The sequence below is a fragment of the Falco peregrinus genome, chromosome 3 (genome assembly GCF_023634155.1).
Source record: "Falco peregrinus isolate bFalPer1 chromosome 3, bFalPer1.pri, whole genome shotgun sequence".
In the NCBI taxonomy this organism is placed as follows: Eukaryota; Metazoa; Chordata; class Aves; order Falconiformes; family Falconidae; genus Falco; species Falco peregrinus.
This window is the reverse complement of record NC_073723.1, coordinates 92,960,385-92,985,644: the sequence shown is the minus strand read 5'-3', so window position 1 is coordinate 92,985,644 and position 25,260 is coordinate 92,960,385. Positions and strand designations below refer to the sequence as shown.

At 41.5% G+C, this 25,260-nt stretch overlaps 1 protein-coding gene across 11 annotated transcripts in view; it reads left to right on the top strand.

The window, feature by feature from the left end:
- Positions 1-21,423, top strand: part of DUSP22 (dual specificity phosphatase 22) — an 89,787-nt gene extending 68,364 nt beyond the window's left edge. For all 11 annotated transcript variants that reach the window (XM_027789055.2, XM_055800222.1, XM_055800217.1 and 8 more), the window contains 4 exons: positions 7,404-7,453; positions 12,958-13,032; positions 14,548-14,719; positions 17,598-21,423. In XM_027789055.2, coding sequence (XP_027644856.1) covers positions 7,404-7,453; positions 12,958-13,032; positions 14,548-14,719; positions 17,598-17,783 — 483 coding nt within the window. In that variant the 3' untranslated portion in view covers positions 17,784-21,423. The remainder of the gene's footprint in view (positions 1-7,403; positions 7,454-12,957; positions 13,033-14,547; positions 14,720-17,597) is intronic.
- Positions 21,424-25,260: the final 3,837 nt, after the last annotated feature.

Here is a 25,260-nt window from a genome sequence, read left to right as displayed (position 1 = left end):
GCAGATGATTCTCTGTAGTTTGAAGTAATGCCCTGCCTGACATTGGCTTTGCTTGTGAAGTTGGGAGCTATGACTAATTTTCAAAAATGACAACAGTAGCCCACTAAGAAGCCTCCAAGAGATGTCCACAGAGTAGCTTTTAAAGTGTGTCAAGCTGGGCCTTCATCACGAGGTACCCTTGGCACTAAATTAGTTCACTGTTTGAATTGCTCAGCACATGCTAGTTGTGTCAGGGGAGGCACGTTCCTGTAGTGGCAGATGGCAGAGAGGAGAGGATGAGGATGGTTTGAAGCTTTCAATAGCGAGCTGTTTGCACAAGAGATGTTTAGACCAGTAAAAGCCTGGTGTTTCTCATTGCTGGGATAGCGTTGACCAGAACAGAGCAAATGCTCTGACCTGCTGCGTGCAGAGGAGATGAAATCATAGAATCATTTATGTTGGAAAAGAACTTGAAGAATATCAAGTCCAGTCATTATGGATGATGTGGGGAGTGTGTTAATCCATGCTTGTAATTTCAGCATATTCCAGAGGTGTAGTGATCATATTCCAGCATTCTCTGAAAGAAAGAGGTGGGTGGGATATATTGGGTTTTTGTAGTACTCCAGAGGTCCCCATGAGGGTTCACAGACCAAGTGCTGAGATGTTAGATATGCCCTGCGTGCCTGGGGGCTTGAATACATCATCTAGTCAAGGCAGACTAAGAAGTTCCTTCCTTGTGGCTGAAGTATGTAGTCCAATAAATCCTCTTTGTGTGTCCTAAAGGAGATAAACCAAAATTTGCTATGAACTCTTTGTGTTTTCTCCCACTCTGTGTTCCTTCAGATGAGCCAGGTTAGAACTGGAATTCAGGGGTAGAATGAGAAATAGTATGTGCAGCTGTTTGATGCAAGTAAAGTGAAATCCTGAATTTTGCAACATTTCTCTCTTATAATTTTAGAAAGGGTGATAGAGAGGAGAGATGGGGTAGGAGGGCTTTAATGATGGGAAGCTTTGTTTGTGATTGGCACATTCCAGCCTTAATGATACAGACTTTTCAAGTGTGTCACTGAGACTACTGCCTAAGAAAACCATACAAAATGTTTCAAAAAAGCCCCAAGACTTATAAAAACTATTGTATTATTCAGGGTAACACAAACCAAATATATAAATGCAGTTGCAGGAGCATCCCGCTTTCTGTTGTTCATATTCAAGTAATTTCAATTTCATTTGTAATATTTTTCAAAACCAAACCTGAGTGTGTTTTTTCACTAAAGTCAATTAGTGGTTGTTTTTTGCTGGAACACAAATGTATTTTCTATGAGTCATTAATAAAATCAGCACCATTGGTGATTGCTACAGAAAGTAACTGAAAGGACAAACAAACGGTTGAATGGTTTTCAGTTTAGCAGGTTCAGTTTGGTGCATTACTGGACAAAACCCTTGATAAACTTAAGTTGGTTTGGCTTGAGGAAGCTTTGTGCCGGCTGTTTCCCACTTTAGCTTTTTTGCTGAAATGCCCCTAAACAAAAATAAGTCCTCCTGCCCTCATCTGTAGATGTGACGACTCAAATTAACACATGGTTTTTGACTAACCTGAAAGAACTTGCCAGGTGCTGGAGGTTTTCTATTTGCATCTGGCTTCACAAATTTAAGTTTAGGGGTTTAGGTTTAAAAAAAATTTCTTGGAAGTCGTTGATGTTATCTTTACATAAATTTAAATAGAGAGGTTTAATGCCAAAAATACAATCCTGCTCTTTTTAAGCTTTTCTTTTTTACACCCCCTTCCCCTCACCCCCTGCCCTTGGAGAACAGAAATTTTGTAATTTGACGTTCTTTCCCTCTCTCCTCACCTTTTAACAACTGAAGTTCTAGATTCAGGTTTCCATTGCTAACTAGAGCCTCAGCAATGTCGTATACACAGTAGTGGCGGGTACAATGTTCTGAAGAATATCTGTAAAAAATATTACATGGAAAACACATTAAAAATGAAATTAGTAGCATTTTTAGTCCTTCCTCCTGTTCTCCTGCCTGCTGTTTTGCTAGAATACACAGTTTTATACAAAAATTGCTAGATAGTTTTCTTTCATGGATAAATTTTATTAGTACGAATTAGGGTGTAATCAAGCTGGGCATCATTCTTGATTACTTCAGAACAACTTTGATCATTACAAAGGAGCAAATACCCGTACAGGTATGCATTTGTCTCCCAGTACTTCTTGCACCATATCTTGTTCAGAGTCAAAATTAATCTCGGTATTGTGCAATTAAATTTGTGCATGCTCTTTAGAGATCCTATTCTCAGTCACTGACCCGTTATCTGACATGTAGCACTTGCAGTAGCAAAATGACACATCTACAGAATTCTATGTGTTCTACTAAAAAAACCCAAATGCCAGTTTTTACAAGTTTAGTTAAAATGAAGCTGAAGTTTTTAAAATAGATTATAGGTAAGTAGACTGGAACCAGCGTTCCTTAAACTGCACTGTTGTGTTTCCTGAGCACTTTGTGAAATACAGAATTTAATAACGAAAGATTTAAATATCTTTTAAAAAAGCTAATGGTATTTGGAAGGTGGTGTTCTATAATCTTACCGACTTTTGCAAATGTGAGACAACTGTTCAGTTTCCAATCTTAGTAGATTGACCTCTGAAATAATTAGAAATTTGGCAATGACTGCAATTCCATGAATACCTTATTAACTGTAGTGTAAAACCTCTGCATATGTATGTGTGCGCACCTAAACCTTTTTGTTCATAATGCCTTGATATTCGCTGCAGCAGAATTTACTTAGTTCTAGAATCTGCAATGAAATTGTGCAAGTGGTGTTGTGTCTCAAATAACAGTGAATTTTAGAAATTTTACTTAACTCTCGCTTGTTTCAACTCTGAAAATCTTGAAATCGGAATACTTGCTCTGGTTTTGTTAGCTCTCACTGTATCGGTTTAACTGTAGCATTTAGTTTCAGGGCCTAAGAGAGACAGAAATCTAGTTTTGGTGGTTATTCTGCTGAAACAGAAAACAGAAAAGTAAATTATATTTTATTTTACTGATTTTTTGGGGGGGTGGTCTTAACAGGTTAAATACACCAAAAGAAATGAAGTGCTGCTTTTATTTGATGAGGGCGTCAAGATCATCATGTGAATAAAAAGGAAAAAGTTGAGAGAGGTGTGTGTTGGAGGGTAGGGCTGTTTGGTAAAGGTGATGGAGAAAGGAAACTGAGCAATGATTTAAAAGTAACAAGTGGAAAGTAGCACGGAACTGAGATGACAGAAGAAAACTGTGTTCAGCATCTCATTGTCCTAGGAGCTTGCGTTTGAACACATTCTGTATGTATGGACTGTTTTATTACCTGAGAAACATACGTAACTTCTGTGTAGTTAAAAAGGTTGGATTTTTTTTTTTAATGGGTAATCTGGGAGAAAAAGCTTGTTAGGAGACATGAGACAAGATGGACACAGCTGTCAGCTGAAAGAATGTTTTAATAACAATATATTAGTATCAGTATTCAATAAACAAAGTGGATGTGTTACTTCATGTAGTATTTAAACCTTTTCATCAGTTTTTATAATTGTAGGCTTTTCTCTTTGCTTTGAACAAATACCATGTTTTGGGATGAGTAGCTGTTCTGTGGGACCTAATTTAGTGTGTGTAGGTGAAGTGGTGCAATACCTGTTTTGAGTTTTCTGTCCTTCTTCCACTGAATAACTTTTAGAGAGCTGTCATTCCTAGGGAATGAAGTTGAGTTAATTTAAAAATAAATCAATAAATAAAATAAAGACTTCCATAGGGTTGACAGCAAATTTGTATTTGTCTTTCCATCTTTTTTAATATGCAGTTTTGGTTCAAGTTTGGTTTGCATCTGCAACCAGACTCAAGTTTATTTAATGAAACTACAGACTAGGTAATGATTTGGAGCCTGCTGAAAATTCCTTTAGGAGCTGCTCTGCTTGACTCTTTAACTGTCTTTTGATTTAGCTTACTCTGTTTTAGTCACTGTATCAGTAATTGTTGCCTTTTTACATCTTAGGCTTTGCAGTTCCAGAGTGGTAAGCAAACTGCTAGGTAATAAAACAGTGATCTGTCTTAATCTTTCTTGCATGCTACTACCCTATCTGAAATGTTGTAGGTATTTACATGTTTGGTTGGCATAAACTGTTCTGCTTTGAAAGGTCCCTTTGGGACAGTTCTTAGATGTTATCTGCAAGGTGTGTGCACAGGAAGGACAGCAGTGTCTTGGGGCACAAATACACAAATAACGTTACAATCCTGAGTAACTTTTTTTAAAAAAAAGTCACAGGCAGCAGGGTTTGGTAATCAAGTATCTTCCTATTGTAAATATGGTTAAAAAAGAAAGTCTGTTTAGCATATGTGAGGAAAAGCTAATTCCATCAATTAGCATACGAATATCTGCACGGAAACACTTCCCCACCCCCCCACCCCAGTCTCATCTATGTGTTCCTGCCCAATACAATCTCCTGTCATTGTTGTATTCCAGGTATCCAATTACGATGAATGATACTTAAGCCTATTATTATCATTATTTCAACCAAGAGAAGCAAAACTTGACAGTAGGGTGGGATCCTCGGGAGTTACCAACCTGGGCCAAACTGTGTTTGGGTCAAAGTCACCGAGAGTTTCACTGTTGATTTTTGTGGGAGTCAGGTTAGGTCACTGCACAGTATTTATGAAATCCCACCTGTAACTATTTCTGAGTTGAATGTGTGATTATTTCCTCACAGGGAGGAGTCCATCACCACAGCCTTCCAAAAACACCGTACAAGTGACGTGCATCAGTCAAAATACCGTATTCCAGGAACTTTAACCCTCTTCTGTCTGAAAAGCTATGTTAATATAAGGCTAGTTGCCTAATGCTGCGCAGTTGCGAGCACAGTAGTGAAAAGTGTGCCGTGGGCTTCACTGGATGCTGTAAGTGCTGAAGACCTCCAGGATCAGGCTCTGGATGAGCCATTCAGCACCATGTGCGGTCTCTCACAGGGTAGTTTCACGCTTGCTTGCGGTAGTGGGAACTAACCAGCCATGACAAAAAAAAAGAACATTGTGGGTCTTAAACTTGTGCTGGTGCTACTTCTGCTTTTAAAGTGAAGATGATCTGAAAGCCCCTCTGCACTCAGCCTGTGAAAAGCGCTCAGCATGTGCCATAGCTTCTGAAATCTGTGGAACAACTTGCGTCAGTGCGTGCTGGAGGAGCGAACCTTCTGGCATATAGCGCGCTCCGGAGTTAACCCATCTCCTGTGTTCTGTTTTCTTCCTGTTTTTTCCCTTGGTGGTGCAGTTGGTGGTATGGAGCTGTCTAGAGGTGTGGGGGAAAGAATAGCATGTAAATTTACTTTCAGGTCACAGGCCCTTGTTCTAACTGGAGTGACTCACTTCAAGTGATACTGGTGTCCAAGATAAACCTCTCAGATGCGTCATACAAGATACTTCTTATCGTAATTAATGTGTCACAATATAATTACCATCCTTGGCTCAGCAGGCTATCATTATATGTATTACTGCTACATTGTCTTTCTAAAGGCGTGTATCTACGCAAACTGTTGTGGGTGAGCTTACGGTTGTGGAACCATCCTGGTTTCCCACAACAGGCATCCCTTCTCCTGATGCAGGGCAGGAGGGACTGTTACTTGTTGATGCCGTTGCCTTTGGCAGCAAGCTCTGTTGGTTTGCAAACAAATTTCATTCTTATTCTCTCTCCCCTCAGCTGCATTTTGCCACGAAGCTCTCGTGCATATGCCCTTGTCTTGGTGTTGTGTTGATGTTACCTTCTCCGTTGTCGGGCACTGTCATGTTTCCATCTCTGTGCTTAGCGCTGTCTACAGAGCATTCCCTGCTCTGGCTCTGCCTTCCCCAGACCAGGCCGTGGGCAGAAGCAACTCTCCAGTTGTGGCACACTGGGAATGGCTTGTCAGAGCAAGGAGGTCTGGTAAAACAGGGTGGGAACAGGGCAGGCTCTCAGAACCGTGTGGCTGTGAAGAAGATGCTGGCTGAAGGGGTTCTGCTGGGTTGAGAAAATGGCTGGGGCTTGTGTAAGCGGTGGTGAAGAGATGGGGGTGAGGTATCACCACGTCCTTTCTGACATAGCAGTGAAGTTCACGCGTCTTGCAGAGGATTAGCATGATGGTCTATCGTGGTGCCAGGGGTCAGGACCTTTTATAAAAAGGATTGCTCTTTGGTGTGAGATGGCAGGTGAAGTAACAGTGGGTGTGTAAGGGAAATAGAGGGGTTTCTGACCCAGCAAAGCAAAAGTGGTGTTGAAGAAGATACTGCCTCAGGTAGTTATCGCAGTTAAGCAATAAAAATTCCTCCCTCCCACCCCCGCTAGCAGATGAAATGCCTGGTAGATGCATGTTGTGTTCCACTTTGTTAGCAAAGGATCTCTTACAGATAAATGTGTGACTTTCAATGTGTTGTTGAACACGCAGGATTATTGCAAGGGTTTGCATTGTTACAGAAGGATAAACTGAGATGTGTTTTATGGTGTGACCTTTTGCTGTGAATCCTTATCTTTACAAGTACATCTGAAAAATTCACAAAACTGCATCTGAGAAGTCAAAAGACTTCCAGTGAATGATTTAGTACTTGTGTGTCTGAGCTGCAACAACGTATATTCTTGGAAGACCTATTTGAGAAGTTAGCTAAATGTACTTTCAGAAGTGTTCTTTTTCTTAACAGTCATAGGAGCAAAAGAAGCTTTGAAAATAAAATGACAGTTAAAATGAGCGTTGACAATGCAAAGCAGTAGTGTGTGATTATAGTGTTGTTTTAAATATACCAGTAACATTTTTAATGCATCAGAAATGGTTATCGTAACTTCCCTAATCGATCTTGTAACTTACTATAATAGCCGACTAAAGTGAGGTTAACTGTGGGAGAAAAGTATGAGTTTTATGGTTGTCCTTGAAGTTTCCCAAAAATAAAAAAACAAACCCCACACCACAAACATGTTTCTTCTCTGAAATGCATTTTGTTTGATTTATCAACCAAGCAAAGAAAAGTGACTGCATGGGATCAAAAGAAATAGCGTCACAATTTTAAGCTATAGCATCTGTTCAGAGAAGGGGAAGGGCAGGAGAAGATGCAACTGAATTTTACTAGAAATGTAAGAAGAGTGAGATTTTGAAAAAGAGGTTTACACCTTTTTAGTAAAGATGGTTCTATTTTAAAAAGCTTGCTGTTGGGCCTTGGGATAAGCATGACTATGCTACCTGCTGGTGTCTTAGCAATGAAGCAGATGTGAAAAGTATTTTAAAATCTGGCTGCATAGATATGATCTCTGCCTGTCTGAATAATGCTGTGCCTTCCTCCACGTCAGTAAAACTGCACCAGTTTAGAGCAGGACTTGTGCAGTTGTAGATAAATGTATTTAATTTGGCTATTTTCTCATTCCTTTTTGCTTCTTTACACAGGGAGTGAAGTACCTGTGCATTCCGGCTGCTGACTCACCATCACAGAACCTGTAAGTTTTCTTGAAAAATAAACCACAAACCCCCAGAAGTCCCTCAGTATTGTGATACCTGTATTACAATGAGCTGGAAGATCTGATTCTGATCTCTCTGAAGTATTACACTTGTGGGTTTTAATCTGTTAAAAAAACCACAGTAACACTTTATTCCAGGCACTTTGGTTCAGACCCTCTTTTTGTGTGTAAGGGTTTGTAGGGTGCAAATGCTTTTCATTTGTAGCTTTAAACTTCAGGAATTCCGTAGTCTGCTCCTAATTTGTCCCAGTTTGTCCTAGCAGTTGTCTTTTTAAATCTTTTTGCTTGGCTGTTCTTTTTTTTTTTTTTTTTATCACTATCTCCAGCCATTAACAAAAAGAAAATATTTGAAAGAGGTGTGAAGCCTTGTTCTTCAAGGGTTGAAATAAATTCCTCACGGTGAGCCTTCAAGATAAAGTCCCAGTGTGCAAACTACCCCTGCAACTATCTGCTCTGAACTTCTTGAAGCTGCCTCAGAAGGCCCCACTGCTCTTAGTAGGAGGCTGGCACAGCACAGAGTTTCTGCCCTGTGGTGACTCTTGCCTCGAGGATATATGTACTGAAACTAGGGTGTCCCAGCCTCGCTCTTTCTCATCTCAGCTAATGTTCATGAAACACTAAGTGACTTGCCCTTGGTTTTAATGTTTTGAGCCGTCGAACATGGCAAGTCTTGATTCCAAAGAGAAATCAAAACAGGTTTTGTAAGAGAACTTGGATGGTGACCAACTCTTTCTTCTCGAGCTCACTGTTTATGTTGGGGAGAGGTGAGGGGGCTTTCAGCCACATCCTGCTACCAAGTTTTGTAGAGAAACAAGTAGTTGAAAGAGGCCTGGTAGGTACGGAAGGAAGTGCAGCGCTGCTTTTCTCTCACATCACAGCAATATTCCGGCTTGTGCTTTCAGGGGATATTTTTAGAGCATGTGTTTCTCGTACCCTAGAAATATTCCAGTGTGGCATTTGTGTGGTGATTTGCCTTTTTCATTCTGCATTTCTGTCGTGATTTTAGGGGTGGAGGGGGAAACCTTCAAACCGCCACCACATACCCCCCCGCCCCAACCCACAATAAAAAACACCCCAAACCCCTAAATTTCCAGGACAGGTCTGTAATGAGAAAGCAGACAGCTAACTTTCTTTGTCAAGGACAATTTTTGTCGCCTCAATAATTAAATAAGAATAAAAAATGTTAAATCCTTTTGGGAAGGAAAAGAAATAAGAGATTAGAGGGAAACACTCGTATGTCCTATTAATTGTTTGTTGATATTCTGACATCTGTGGCTTTTCTGAAAATGTTTTGCAAATCTGCTTCCTTTGTTAATAGAGATCTGGATCAATTGGGAATGGAAATAGAAAGGATGGCATTTGTGATGAATGTTAACCAGTGGACAATTCAGCTGCTCGCTCACTGTTAATTTCAAGGAGTTATATTGAAAAACCACCTCTAGCACTTGAGCTGTCTGGCACAGTACCAAAGCTCTTAAAGCTTCAGTAAGAAGATACAATATTTGCATGAGTATTGTTTCTGTTATGCTGCAGGCATCTGAAATACTTGCTTTGGTATCAGGTGGCTGCAAGCAAATGTCATTACTTCTAATACTGATACATTTTATCACTTAAAACTTGATGAGTAACCGATTTTTTTTTTTTTTTTTGCTTTATACAGTCAAGATCAAATCACGATGCTCACAAATAGCAGTGTTGCTTGCTTTGCACATACAATCTTCTGAAAGCAAGAGGAAGAAGCTGTGTGTGTTCAGACTCTGAGGATCTGTCACAGTCTTATCTAGGAGCTATTAACCGTACTGCCTGTGCCCTCTGTGGAGGGAGGGATAGCTGGGGAAAAGGGAAGGGAATTGGTCCCTCTGCAACATCTTGTGTATCTACCCTCCTGTTTCAAAAGAGGAATCCTGGTGGTATTGGGGGGTGGGGGGGAAGCAGTATCCTGTATTGCAGATCCTTGTGTTTTCTTAGCAATGGTTGACAGGCACAACTGACTAAATACGCACTGCAGTCTTGTCTGTCTCTCCCAACAGCAAGTTTGTCAGAAGCTTTGCTGCTACTTTGCAGCTGCCGGCAGGTTGATAACATCCAGCTGAAAGCCTTTACCCACTGGATTCTGGGACTATGAGCTCTTAATTCCCTTCAGCTCAGTTTTTGTGAGAGGAAACTTCTGGTTTCTTACGTGTGTAATGCACATTTACTCCTAGTAAGCTTGTTTAGTGGAGCTCCCTTCCTCAGAGGAAATATAGGGAAATACAGCAGGGATTCCCCTGTTAACAGGTGGATGTTCACTAACGTGTCTCAGAAGCTTGATCCTACTCCCATGCTCTGCCCCTACCAAGCACAGGAATCAAGCTGTTGCTTTTGAGACTTGAGGTGCTTGCTGGGTGTTAAATCTTTTCCCTGGACCGTGAGAATTTTGCCTTGGACTACTGACTTCTCCAGAAATGTCATCTCCTATAGAACCTGTTGCTAAAAAATTCTGTAGAAATCAAATCTTCCCTTCCTGTCCTCTTCCAGCTAATTGTCACAGTCTACGTATTTCTAAGGAAATAACCTCCAGTGGTCAGGCTGTTAGTGGTGGTAATTACAGAAGCCACATAACCTATTAAGAAAAGAAATTTACGTGGATATTTGTTGCATTTGCATTGCCGAAGGGAAGAAATGTCAAGATGTGGCTTCCTAGCTGATTTGGATGCTTTCTTTTTAACCTTTGTGATATTTGTAGAAGTCTGACTAGCAACGAATGAATATGTAGATTTTGTATTGTAACTCTGCCCTCAGCCTAGTTTTGGGTTATCCAGCTTGCTTATATGTAAGTTTAGATAACTTTTACAATGTCCTGGTAGGAGCACTGTACTGGTGGTTCCTCCTGTGGTGGTTTCCCACTGTGAAGATGATGCAGTTCAGGACCCAGCTTTAAGCTGGGAGATGAAAAGCCAGATACCATGTAATAAATTGTCTTGAAGTAACTGTTCAGTCCAAGAAATAGGCTGCAAATCAACATATTTGTCAAGTGCTTTCCTGTTACTGATGGTGATCAACTGTTTTGTGGTTAATGTAAGACTCACCATTCTTCTTTGTGTCTGGCACTTGCCACGCAGCTAACTGGTCCTCAGCCTTAGTTTTCATGTAAATATGGTTTGTACCATCACTTTGAAAATTAGTTTAGTCAACTGTGTCTGCTGGAGCCAGCAGAGACCCCAGTACCATAGGGCTGTTTCTACTTCCATCACACTCAGGGTGAGGACTGCCATGGTTCTACAGAGCAGCACTGATTCTAAGTTTGGCTATTGCTCTTCCCGTTTTCATGAATGCCTGTGAACACACTGGACAGTGTTTCAGCAGACAAAGTGTCAGCAGTAAGGAAGGGTGAATAAAACTGAGTGGATGGAATTCACTGCTAACTACATTTAGTACCTTGCAAAGGCATTATGCTCATTCGCAGATACTTTTCAAATCAAAGCACTGAAGTGTTTAATGAAAACTTGTGCTAGACTATTGAAGTGAATTCAGTGGTGCTTGGAGCTGCACTGTTGGCCAGACTTCCTAGAGAGAAGGAGAAAAGATGGGTGTGTGAGAGGACTGGTATGTTGCCAATGTAGCCCTAACCAATTTTCTTTTGACTGAATCTGTTCCATCTCAGACAAGTGCTTCTCCATTGTGCAACAGCAATGCCTCCTGCTCACACAGCCCAACATCTTATTTGTCCTCTGAGTTCATTTATGTGAAGCTGCTCATGCCCCCCAGGTAGACCTGAGCACCATGATTTGGTAGAAGTCAGTCAGTGAAAATATTTTGTTGTGGCAGCCTGAGTAGAAATGCAGTTGTAAGGTTTTATCCCTCTTCTTCACTTATCCCACATGCTTGACCAGTTTCTTGAGAAACACAAAATCCTGAGTTGACATGTTGTCCTAAAGCTTGGGATTGCATTGTGCCTTGAGATTTTCCAAATAAGTCACCCAAGTCTTCTCCAGCTGTTCTCCATGTTGTATCCAGTGTTGCAAGAACAGCCTTGGAGAGGGAGCCCTGGGCTTTGGGATCCCACTTTTTGCAAATTTCAAGTTAGACATAATTGCTTTTGCAAGTTCCACAGGTGCTGTCACACTATTGCATCGCTGTTGTCCTTCTCCATGTCCTCTTTATGCTATCAGCAGCTGCACTGTTGGGCAGGAAGGGACGCTTCCTTTTGTGTGGGTATTCCTGGTATTTGTGTGGCTGCTGGTGCTGGGCTGAGATTTATTTTTTTCTTTTACCCTTGTGGTATAATATTCACGCTGAGAAGGAAAACCAGCTTGAATACAGGACATTGTGTTTCATGAGTGTTGAGTGCAGTGTGCTCTCAGGTTTGTGTTTGCCAATAAGCCCAGTACCGCCGGCCCCTTAAGAAGCCCTTTCCTCTGTCTGTGTTGCACACGTTGCTACTGCTTGTGAACTTAAATTGAAAGAGCTGTCAAAGGCCACAGTGAACTCCAACTGTATTGAACTAAGAGGCACTGCTTGCACTGTGATAAATTGCAGGCAGTCCCAAAGGCTTTGCAGTCTGGAAGGCAGAGGCAGGGTGAGCAACTTGGGACTGGGATGCAGCGATGCAATGCTGCAGATTTCCTGAGATGATGACAGCTGCTGCAATGCTGCAGATTTCCTGAGATGATGACAGCTGCTGCAATGCTGCAGATTTCCTGAGATGATGACAGCTGCCCAGTTACTTTCCATCAGACTTGCCCCACTTAAAAGGAAGAGGCATGTGTAAAGCATAATGAGAGTATAAACCTTAATGTTTTTAAACAGTCTTTATCTTCTCCACATTTTCTCCTCCACTGCTTTAAAAAAGGTAGGTTGTAGGCCAGGGTTGGCTGACACCCTGAGTAAGGGCAGACAGAAGGGGTACTGCAGTCTGAGAGGAGGAGACTGGAAGGAGCCGAAGAAGCCAGGGCTTAATCAAGATTTTTTTCATAGCACAGACTTAAAAGGGAGAGATTTCATGTTGCAAAGAAGAAAGTCGTAACGTCTAGATGTGTCCTAGTACATGGTTTGAAGGAGGAGGTGAAGTCAAAGCGTAAGTTTGGGTAGCAGGTAGTGGATGCCTCTGTGAGAGAGAACGTACCTTCAGAACTCTTCATGCGGTCTTGCTGAGTTTCATCTGACATCTGGACATACGGAAGGACACATGAGGTCAAGTTACTAGTCTAAGGAGGAATAGAACACAAACTGAAATACAGACTTGACAGTCCAGAACATTTGTTAATGTTTGCCCTGCTAATGCCTAAGATACCAGTTCTTTCTTCAGGTAGTGCAGAGAATAACTATGCCAGTGAGTTTTGCGCTTCGTTGGCAGACACTAACTTTTATTTTGTAAGACCTGTATTCAGTTCTAAATTCTAGAAACAGTGTTAAGTGAGCTTTCAGATACATTTCTCTCTTTCTAAGTAGTGATTTTACTAAATACAGCACTTTCTTTATTCCCCTTCTGCTTCTGTTTTCAGGGCAAGGCATTTCAGAGAAAGCATCAAATTTATCCATGAGTGCCGGCTTACAGGTGAAGGCTGCCTAGTTCATTGGTATGTATGCCACTTGCTAAGAAAACTTGTTTAGGGGTTCTCTACCTTCATTTGGATGTTCATCATAATGATAAGTTAGTTTTCATCTCCATTTTATAGCAAAATCCTCTTGGACTGAAATGCCCCCTGTATTTGAATAGCTCCAGAGAAGATTTGCAAATGCTGTTAAAGCCTCATGCCAGGACTTTTGAGTCACTGGGGTGGGCAGCTGCCTGGAGATAAAAGGAGCCTGAGAAATTCTTCTTGACCATCTCTTTGTATCAAACCTTTATGTAGGATTGACTTGACTAGAGATACGTTGACTAGAAACGTATTATTTATTTTAATCACTGTATTTCTGAATGTGATTTCCATAATCCTAATAATTTGGTAAGTTTCTATAACAGCTATTGTGGTGACTTCAGAGGTGTTAAAGAAAAAATTCCTGTGAACAGAAATTTGATTATTTTTTTTTCTCCTTAAACTGCTGAAGCATTCAAATGTTACATTTGTTAACAGCTAGTCTGTGATTGGAGAGGTGCTCCTGGGACTGTAGAGAACAGAAAAGGAAATCCCACCCTGGGTTTTTTCTTGCTCTCTGCTATTGGACATACATCACAAAGACTATGACCAAGTGACATATCTGAGTCTATATCTGGAATCAGAGTCATCTTGTGATTTGAACACTGGACTTGTACACAGCCCTGAGCATAAAGCCTCAGTTTGCTGCTGACTCGTGATAGGGCTGTGCACATGTCACTTTGTCAGTCTCCATGTGTGTAAAACAGGGATAATTAGTCTGAATTCTGTTAGAGTTCTAAAAAACCTATTTGAATTTGCAAAGCATTTCAAAAGCATAAATTTTCTTAAAATGCTAAGTAAAAGTGCTTGGGACAAATGTAACTCAAACATACTATTCATACTCAAAATAGTAATAGTTGGGAGTTTTTGTCAAGTGCTGTCCAACCAGTAATAGCAAATGATTCTTACTTTATCCCAGTGTTTCACATGGGGAAGCTGGAGTCCTGAGAGTTGAAGTTGTGCAGTGCATGGACAGCAGAAAGAGGAAAAGAACTCAGGCAACCAAATATACGTACTTTAGCAGTTCAGTTAAAGTTCGTTTTGACCCCATGAAACTGAAGCCTTTATTTGTGGTGGAGAGGGAAGGATCTTATTTTGCTGCTCTGATCTATATAAGGAGAAGAAAGTGGGTGACTTATTTCTAGATTATTAAAACCAAAGTCTAACTTAGAACCTGTGCACTGTCCCCTGCTTTTGTGAAGACTCAATACTTATTTCTTCCTTCCCAGTCTCATAGGAATTACCACTCAGAACCCACTTTCTCTGTCTTGTCATAGATTTGTTCTGATACATTTGAAAAAGCAGCACCAAACCCCTTTTACTCAAATATTGTACTATTTCTTCATTGTGGCAAGCGACACAGCAGCCTGCTGTGATGTTGGGAAGTGATGCTTTTAGCTGTGATGGATGAGTTACAGCACGACTTCAGTTTGTTGTACCTCCTTTTTCATGCAGCCTTGCAGGTGTCTCCAGGAGTGTAACATTGGTGGTTGCCTACATCATGACCATCACAGACTTTGGCTGGGAAGATGCACTGTCTGTTGTCCGTGCAGCAAGATCCTGTGCCAATCCTAACATGGGCTTCCAGAGGCAGCTACAGGACTTCGAAAAACATGATGTTGATCAGGTAAATGAACTACAAACGAATGAGCTGTGAAACACGACACCAAGTCAGATCGTGGGCTATTTCTCATTATTTTGTGGCCTGGGTGATTTATCTCACTCCCAGTTTTTGCTTTGAGGGAGTGGCTTCTTGGCTAAGCCTGCTCCACTAGGGAGGTGCAGCTAGAACTGAAGGCATCAGGGAATGCTGGGTGGGAGAAGAAATGAAGCACAATAGTGAAACATCTCCTGCCCAACTGTGCTCTCAGTCCAGTGACTGCTTCATGTGCAATAAGGCACAATACAAGACTGACACCTTTAGAGAGGGGTAAAAGCTAAACAGTGAGTTGCTTAGAACACAGCAGAAAGACAAACCTATAAGTACCAGTTGTATAAAAACAAGGGTTTCCCCTCAACATGTTCATTTGGAATAGTAAGCAGGAAAGAAATCATAATCTGATACCTTTGCTATCCAGGAGTTAAACTAGGTTTTCTTTATGACTTATATGTTGTGCTCCCCCACAGTTCTCTGTCTGAGAATAAATTTGCTGATATTTAGGGCAGTCTCAAATCCGACCCTTTTTTCTTCTTAGCCTTTGAAGGCTTTGTAGAACTAGGAGAATTGAGAGAACAGTAAGACTGCAAAGTGGTTTTCATAAAACAAAAATCAGTTTCTTACCCCTAAAAAGAACCATCCCACGCAAAAGACCTGCTCCCCGTGGGTGATAGGTGACTTCCACTTATGTTAACAAGCTACTGTGGCTGTCCCCTCCATTTTCCATTGCTCAGCACATTGCTGTTCTCTGGGCTTTTGTGCTTATTGTGCGGATTAAAAATCAACAACAACAACAGAGGCAAACCAAAATCGGAAAGCAAAATACTTGAGACAAGGGATATTGGTTTGGTTTTTTTATTATTCCATCTCTGTTGTTCTGCTGCAGAAAGCTCATAGTTTAGAAATTACCATTTGTTTTGCGTGATACACTTTGCAACTGTAAACATTTGTGTTTTTTTAATATTTAACTGAATGTTTCCTGGATCGTTTGGAACTGGTGTAAATGGTAGAGTAACCGATTTTTAAGAGACAGAAGTCAGAGGGGGACTTTCCAGACTTGTCTCCTTCCTCCCTTACAGTCATTTCTACTCTAATTGGTCTGGGCTAACAGCAATGACAATTAAGGCTATATGCAAATAGCCTGATAAAGACAGTAACGTCTCTTTTTTCATCCACCATGGACGGCACACTCTGCCTTTTTTTTGCTGAGGGGGAGGCAGTAGGTTGCAAAAAGAAATATCCACCTGTAGTCACTGGCTGGGCTGTAGTTTCCTACTGTCTCTTAATAGCGACCACATCCTTAGCAGGTGTCTGTTTACACACCTGATTTCAGTGGAATAATGCCATCTGCTGAGGGTGTGAACTTCTTTCTGATTTCTGCAGCCTGGGTGTTTTGCTGTGCCACTACAGGGTGGTACTCTGTGGGGGTTCTGGAATGGGGTCCTTTAGATCTTGGTCTTGCAGGAAGGGGTTTAGTCACTGAAGTCACAATGTGGTTTGCACCAACTCCAAACTTCCTCACAGTAGCCTGAGGCTTCAGTTTTGACTCAGGACCTTATGATCTTTTAGGAGTGGGAGGGAGTAACTCTTGTTGAAGTCTTGTCTCCCAGTGTCCTAGTAAATGATCTTTATGGAGAAAGCTGTCCATGAGACCCAGACGCAACAAAGCTATGAAAGTTAAGGCTTGCAAAAGGAACATTATCTCCACTGGGATGGAACAGTTGGGGTCTGTGTCTACTTGCTGCTTCTGCAGAGAAGAGCAACAAGAGTGTCAGGAATGACTTAAGTGGACTCAGATTCTTTAACTGGTAAAGAAATGACAATGGATGTGACAAAGGTCTATGAAGCTGAGTGGAATAGAGAAATAGAACAGGTGTGATGTCCACTCTTTCCTGTAATGTGAGATGGAGCTGTCAATTGGCAGGTGCTAATCAAGGAAAGGGGGGAGTTTTACACAATATGTGCTTATGGAGCTTGTTGGAATCCATATATATTGTGGTAAAAATTTGTGGATTCAAAAAGTGATCTCATGATAGAAAAAATAATTTCTTGCTGTCAAACACAAAAATACTGCCTCAGCCTCTGAAAGTACCTGAACTGAAAATTGCTGGAAGCTGAGGAAATGACCAGGGAAGAAGTCCCAGCATTATTGCCTTGCTATTGTCTGATTTTTTTAAATCAGCATTTTCATCTGGCTACTCTCATCCCAGAATATAGAGCTGGACTGACCTTCAACTGGACTTTGTATATCTGTTACCATATGCCATATTCCGTCATCCGTGTTAGTAACGTATAGAGTCCTATTCTATAGTTCTCAAAGCTCCTAGACTCTTTTCTTCCTAGAAAGATACCTTTCCTGATATCTGCGGTGTATTTTCTACTATTGGTGTTTGTGGCTTCAGGATAAAAAACCCATATGAGTGGTTCACTTCCTGATCTGCAACTTTCTTGCAGCCTGTTGTGGCTTGCATTAGTTGGCTGATCGTGTTAGCTTCCACGCTATTTCATCTCACTGTCTGTTTATGCAAGAGGAAGGGGGAGCTTTTAAGTCCAGGATGTCCTTGCCCAGTGGGTGGTCCTTACTCTGCATTACTCCAGTCAGCCAAGCTGTTATGCAAGTGTGTCATTTTAGGGGGATCTAAGGGATCTCGGTGATTTCAGATGTGTTCCTGTGCCTGTGTATTCTGTGCTGCTATTGGAGGACGTGCATTATTTGGAGTGCTTTTCTTTAAACTGTTTGTGTTCTTAAAGGCTCTTGAAATCCTGTGGGACAGGAGGCAGTATTACTTCTGCACCAGTCTCATGTTATTGTTCCATCAAATTGTGTATGTGTGTTCAATTTCTGCAGTTCAGGCAGTGGCTGAAAGAAGAATATGGGGAAAACTCTTCTCAGGATCTGCAAGAAGCCAAAAATCTTCTGAGCAAATATAAAGAGCAGGCAGAGTTGCAGCAGAATACTGGAGGAAGACAGTGGAATAACAACTTCTCATCTGTGCCATCTCTCTCATACAGCAACTACACAACAGAGACCTAATCCTAGGAGGTTGATTTTTTTTTTTTTTCTTTCTACCTTTGAAAAACATCTTGCCATAATTTCCATCCCATCTTCAAGACTCTCAGCAGTAAACATGCAAGCAGTTGATTTGTAGAAAGCTTCTTGATGAAAAAACTACGTTATGTGTATGTGTATGAGTGTGTTTCACACAGTTTTGTCATTTGGGCAGGATCAAGCTCGGTGTGCCCGCAGACGTGATCCTGTTCCTGTGGCTGAGCCAGTCTGTCAGCCAGCCACAGCTGTTATCCCCTTGTGCCCACATTGCCTGGCATTTGCTGTGAGGTTAGCTCAGCTCCTTCCCTTGTAGGCTAGCAAAGGGCTCAGATGAAGTCTGGTGATTCAAGCTGTGGCAGTTTGACATCTCTGCGCTATTCATGTGTCAAAGATGTTATTGCACCTGAAGAAGGGGACTCAAGTCTGTGTCTCTGCTGCTCCTGTTCACAGTCCATTGGCAAGCAATACTGTGGAGGTGGGCTTCATCTCGAATGCTAGGCTGAAAACTGGAGCAGGTGAGCTATGGGTACACGTACGTTTCTACCAACAGTAGCATGTAGGAGAGAAGTGGGACAGACAGCTCTGAGTAATAACATCTTCAACTGCCACAGTTGTACTGCTTCAGTGCACGTGAGACAGAGCTGTCAGTAGAACTGCCGCAGACCAAAAGCACCAAGACTGTTACCACAGCTCAGCTGACGTGCAGTGATTTAAGCCGTGGTCCCTTGATCGTGCTTCTGGTCTCCCAACATAAGCTTCTCTGGAGAATAATTTATCCGGTCTCCAGTGCCACTGAACGTCATTCCCTGCGGAACACGTGCCTCTTCAACACACGCCCCTGCGCACATGATAACGTGTCTCCAAAGAGTGGGCTCGGTGTGAGTGCGAGCACCTGCTTCTTTGCTTGTGCTGTGGTTTGCTCTTTGACTTCAGCTACCTCAAAAATGCTGTTCTTGTTGTTGTGGTTGTAAATGCAACCTTGAAAATTGCCTTGTGTAATCTTAATCTGACACTGAGTGAAGTAAGTGGGTGCGTGTGCGTGTGAGAGTGTGTGCGTGGCGTGTATATTTCACAAATGTCTGTATTTGAGAAGTTTATTGTTTTCTTTTAAAATTGCCCATATTTCTCACTGGTTTGAAAAATTCAGTTGTTTGAGTTCAACTTTCTGCCATTTTAAAACCACTATGTATTTTGCTGTGATCAGATTTGTAGGAATGCATTTGTAAAATATATTTTGAACTAGGTTAAAGCTAGGGGCTGTACTCCACTCTTGGTAACGTTGTGTATTTCTGGAACGGAGCCATTGCCTGACTCAAGTGTATTGTAAGAGCGTAACTTCAAATATGTCACTAGGGATGCTGGGCAGTGTACTGATTTCTGAGGGTGTAATGGGGGGGTGACACTGATGCCAAGATCACGATTTCTTGTCTTTGACTCAGAGGAAAGAAGGCCTATTTTTCTTGAAGATTCTAGAAAGTAAGAAATACTTCCCAAACAGCCAGGGTAGAAGAACAAACCCAAACCTCTCATTTGTTTAAACGTGGTGTGTATCGTGCTGAAAGCTGAGCACTGAGGGAGACAGAGGCAGCATACTAAATAAGATTGTTGTATCTTTCAATTTCTTTGGTACTCTGACCTCCCATCCCCTTCATGTGATTTCCAGCTTGCTTTGGGTGGCAGTGAATTCCTTGAATTTGGGAGCAAGGCTTTCGGGGTCTCTGGCTGTTAAATACCTGTAATTAAGCATCTTCAGGAAAAAAAAATACATTATGGCTTGTGAAACGTAGATCTTGTGCATCAGTAATTGCCAAAAAGGAAAAAAAGGGAACGGGGTGGAACTGTCCTGTTCCATCTGAGTCCAAGCCTGCATCAGGGTTCTCATTGCACTAAGTGCTTTCAGCATACTGAGCACAGCAAGAGTAGCATAGTCGTGTGTTGCAGTAAGGGATGCTGTTGGATTTGGGAAAGGTGCTGGAATTGCTTTTGTTTTCAAGCTTGTAGCTAAATGAACCACTACCTATTTGGTATATCCAGCAGCCTGCTCTGTGTTTGCCTGGTAAGAGAAGTATTTAGATCTTCTTGAAGTTGTTGATCTGCAAATAACTGGCTGTTTAGGGATTCCAGCACAGCAGTGCCCACGTTGGCAGTCCCCTGTGTGCTCTGAGGGCAGATGTGGTGATTGGAAAACACTTTCCTCGACAAGAGGGTCTGACTTGCATTCAGGATGCTGGTCCATTTGTTCAGCCCTCTACTCATAATAGGATATGTTGTGCAACTTCAGCCTGTCCCCAAAGGGCAGCTTTGTTGGAAGCATTCTGCCTTTGCTCTTGCAGGTATCCAGTCAGTCCATCCTGTAGCTGACTGCCAGCACTGTGTATCCCATAAAACTTTTGGCACTCTCGTCCTTGTGGTAGTAACCCTGCGAGTGCTGGTAAATTGGTAGTTCTTCTTTCTGTTCTGACAAATACAAGGCAGAATAGGAGACATCTGTTGGTGTTCATGTGTCTGAGATTATTCTGTACTGTTCGATTATTTCATAATAGTTTGGTTATTCCCAAAAAGTCAGTCCTGCAAATAGGATTTTTAGGGTTTTTTTTAGAACTGAATTTGGCTTTAGGGCCATATAGCCACATCAGTGTGCGTTATGCTGCAGCTCGAAAGCAGATACAGGGTAAAGCAGGAAGATGGAGGGAGTGCCATGTTGTCAGCGAGTGGAGGTGCTTCTCTTTTTGAAAGACAGAAGAGGTATTTTCTGTAGTCTTGCTTCTACATCTTGTTTAGTGGTCTGTACACACTGCATTTAAGTGGTAAAAGAGCAACAGCAGTCTAAGAAAACTTGGATCTGGTTTGTCTATGTAGAGAGCAGAATGATAGTTTACTACTTTGTTACCACAAGGTGTAGAAGAGGGAGTAGTTACAGTTCTCACCTTTGGCCCTTTTAGAAAGGGAGGGGAGCTAACACAGACTGAGAACGTGACATGATTTGTCTTCCAACCAGCCTTTCAGTGGCAGTTTGTAGGACTTTCCAGCTATCTGGAACACGGCTAGACCCCAGTCCATCTCTTAGTAGTTGGCCTTTATAGTGTAGGTGATGCATTCAGTTATTCTGTTTCCGTACTTTAAAACATTGTCCTCGTTTTGATGTTCACTGGAAAATGTATAAAATTTATAACACCTTACTGGATATCCAGATTTGAAATGTATAATCGATTTATTATTTTTTTTTGGCTAAACTTGATACCCATGTGTGATTATAAGCAAATGTTTAGTGTTATACAATATAGGTAATGGGTAAATGCATTAGTATTTATTACCCTGATTTTTAACCTGGAAAGAGTTGCTTCCTTACATTTTGTGGTTGAGTGGGAAGATATGGCAAATCATATCTCTGTTTTTTAAAAAGGATAGTAATAACATTGGTTGCTATAATGGCCACTGCCTATAAATAAGTCAGTGAAAAATTATAGTAATTACTTCAGCTAGTTTAAAAACTCTAAACCTGGTAAGCTTCTTGATTCTCTGTCTTCCTCTTCCTGGGCATCTTAGTGAAGCCTTGATTGCTTTTTCCAAATGTTTGTATTTAATACGTTCTACAATTTTTTTATAAATAAATGTTAACACCTGATCTGCTTGTGTATTTCTTGGAATCAATGATAGTGTCTGGAAGACTTCTGCTCACTGTTTGTATCCCTGCAAGAGTACAAGACTAACTCACTTTGGTTTTTAGCTTACTTTTTTCTCCTGCACGCAGACTCCTTGAGATGTCCCCTCTCTTCAGCAAGTTCTTCCAGGTGAGTTCAAGAATCTGCAGCGCAAGAATCTCTTGATAGTAGTCCTACAAGAGGATGTTGCATGTTGCTTTCTTACTCACTGTTGCTGGCCCATCATTGTGACAGGGTATGCAGTGAATCCAAGTTTTTTTTTATTCTTTTGAAACACCTTCTTTTCCATAGCACACTGGTTTAGGGCTTAATTGGCTGTAAAACTTAGCTAGTTTACAGACCACCAAGACTGAAGGTTCTCAGTAGCTGTTTGTTGGAGTAAGCTGATGCAAGTGGCAGATGATGATTCTCGGGGGGGGGGGGGGGGGGGGGGGGAAATATTAAAAACTTAACAGTGCAAGGGGGGGAAAAGCCCTACTTAAATTCACACAGATAACACTGAATTTCTGGTTTGACACTCTCTCTGCTAAGAGGATAATTCTGGCATTTGAACAACTAAAAAACTCCCAAACCTAAAACAAAAAACCCACCAACCTGAAAGTATAACCAGTCATACCTAAGTAGCCAGATCTCATGGCCACTGTAGTCGTTGCTGAAGGCCGAACTGTTCTTGCAGTGGGACTTCCTCATCATGAAGACGAGTTAGATGCTGAGGCACCACTGTGGGTTTTGGATCTTTTTGTTTTGCCCTCTCCTCCCTCTCCCAGCACTTGTTAAGTTTATAGATGGCTGGGAATGTGTGGACGTTTCCTAAGGGATCTCAGAGATTCAACTAATTAATAATATCCTCTGCTAGAACAAAGTTAATGTGTCTGTAGGTAGCTCTGAATGTGCTAGATGCCCTTGTTCATAGGATATGTCAGTTCGTCCTCAGTGTCAGTGGGATGGCTCTAATTTAATTAGCGTGTTTCAGTCCTTTTCCTGTCTTCCTATGAAAAGACTTTAAACTCCGTGCAGCCTGCTACGTGAGGCTTGAATTAGTAGTGTAGTTACCTCCTTTCTCCTGTTACCCGTAGCAATGTCTTAATGTGTGCTATAGCATTGATGAGACGGAAAACACGTTTAAAACATAATCCCTTGTGAACTGGGAAAATCTCTTTAAGTTTTAGAGGAGGCTTCCCCCTGCCCCCAAAGGAAAACTGCCGTTTCCAAATGAAAAATGCACTGCCGCTCTGTCCTCCATTTGACCACTGAGCACTGCTCAAGGGCAATTTTTATCCACGTCGCATGTAAAAATTGTGCCGCAAGCAACCATGGTGCAGTGCCACTGTTCCCAACTGTGTATCTCGTTTCATGCAGTATCGTATGTAACTGTTGTGAAGTCTAGAAAATGGCAGTTCGGATTTGATTCGGGTAGTCCTGTCCTACCCTGCGGTGAAGTGAGGGAAACAGAGGGCGAACCCGCATGTCCTTAGATGTGCTCATTAACCTGAAAGGAGTCTGGGCTTTGCCAGCAAATTGCGAGAGTCCTTCCGCTTCCTCAGGAAGATTGTACTGGCAGAGGGAAAATTAGATGGTCTCTAGAAAATATTAGACAGCATGAGGAAGATGATCTTGCACCGTACAGTGTTTCTGTAGAAACCCCTGGAGACGCAAAGCATGCGACAGAAACAGCTATTTTCACACTTCGTTCTCAGCACAGTTTTAAATGTGGTTCTCGTTTTCCATGTGCCTCAGCTCCTATATGTTTAACTATTTCATTGCTACATTTAGCTGCTGTCCAGTATTACTCTTCTGACTTCACCCAGGGAATAAATTCTCCTTTATACATTTTTTGAATGTGTGCTTTGCTCTAGTGAATTATGCAACAAACCGCAGTTTACCAAAAGTGAGTAGCTTGTGAGTAGCAAGATGACTTCCTGTAGTTTTCACGTAGTTTCTAGCAGAATTATTAGGAGTGGGCATCTAATGAAGCATGAGCAGGAGATCTTTTTGCCACTGAATGCATAGCTCAGTCCTTGTAGGAGACTTAGTTCTGCTGTGTGAGCCAAAGACACCTGCAGTAAATTGGGAGCAAAAATCATTTGCAAACAGTCTGAAGAATGGGATTTTCAGCCAGAAACACCAGTTTCCATTTTAGTTGAGGCAGATATGAATGTGCAGGTTTGTACCCTCCATTATTCATCAAACTATGAATAGAGATATTGGAACCAAGATATCCAAGCTACTTGAAGTGCAAAGTGTTGTTTGCTCGCTTGGTCATCTATTCATACCATCATTAGATCTGGGCAGATGCATTTACAAATAGTCTCTTTAGAAGTCTGAGTTCTGATTCTCCTTCTTCCCTTCTTTCTCTGAAAGCAAGTGAATTTTTATTTAGTTTCAGATATGGGGGATGGGATTTTTGTTACAATTTCTTTAATCTCTTCCCTTCCTCCTTTCCTTTTACCTTTTTTTCTTTTTTTTGGGTGGGGGTGTGTGTATGTGTGATGGTTTTTTTTTTTTATTATTCTTTATTTATCCCAGAACTCTTGAGTCAGGATGAGTGAGTACCAATGTGTGGCTTGCAAACAGTGTATTTCCTGTAAGTGTGTTTCAGTAAAAGAAGTTGGTTGCTAATTTAATTGATTGCGTTAACAAGTACAATTCTGCTATTTACCCATCTGTCCTGTTATGGTGGTGGTGGTTGTTTGCCAAGCCTGCCATGACTTCTGTGGATGTTCTTATCTTCTGTGGCAGTCTGGCTCCTGGAAAGCACTGGATGTTTTGGAAAAGTAACACTGATCCATGACAGCACTGAACCTGACAATTGAAAAATTAAAAGGGGATATTAAACTTTTATTTGTATGCCAGTGTTCATTGGTGGATCTATACAGATTGCCGATTAAAACCAGCGGTTTTGCTTGATTCTGCTATTCCTTGCTTTTTAAGGCAGGATGGGGCTTTGAAAGCTGGGAAGTAAGGGAAAACTCTGCCCTGTGCTTGGAGAAAGTGTGCGTTGAAGATGTCAGAATTACGGCTGTGTTTATGCATGCTTACTGCTTGTTTTCCCAAGGATTCCATTTTGGAAGTCTTTGCAAGTAAGCCTTACAGCATGTCACTTTCCCAGCAAAACTATTTAAGTAATCCTTCAATGTCTCAAAAGAAGAAAAGAACCCACCCACCCCCCACCCCCCCCCCCAAAAAAAAAAAACCCAAATCATAGTGCTGTTCAAACTTTGGTCAAATCCTCAGATTTTGGACATGAGATTCTGTTCATAGATTGTTTATTTACTCACTAATGACTAGTTTGCAGTGTGTTTATTTACTCGCTAATGACTGGTTTGCAGTGAGGTCCTTATTAGACCTGATAAAGATCTCCACTCCTCTGGGAGGTAGGATATGTCATGCAACAGCTTGTGTCCTCTGAGTAAAGCCTCATTTTTGCAGAAGTCTGCAGCCTGGGCCCATTTGCAAGATGTGGAAGGATGCCTCTGTTGCACACAAGTAAACCGACTGGGCTTTTGCTGGCTAGTGCTACTATTTACCATGGGGAAAATAATTATTCTTCTGTTTGAGAGGACTGAAACCCATTTGCATTTCTGCAGATCTTTGAGGCTGTGCAAGGGTGAACACCTCTGTTTTTTCTCAGCTGGGTAAGGCTGTATGACTCCGCAGTTAACCGTCGGTAATAAGTTTGGGGGAGGAATGGGAAAAGGTTTGTCACAATACATAACACACCAGGATATATTATAGTAACGTACTAATCCACTGCAAGTGCGCTCTGCACGTGGCTATCACTGGAATAATCTTAAATACTC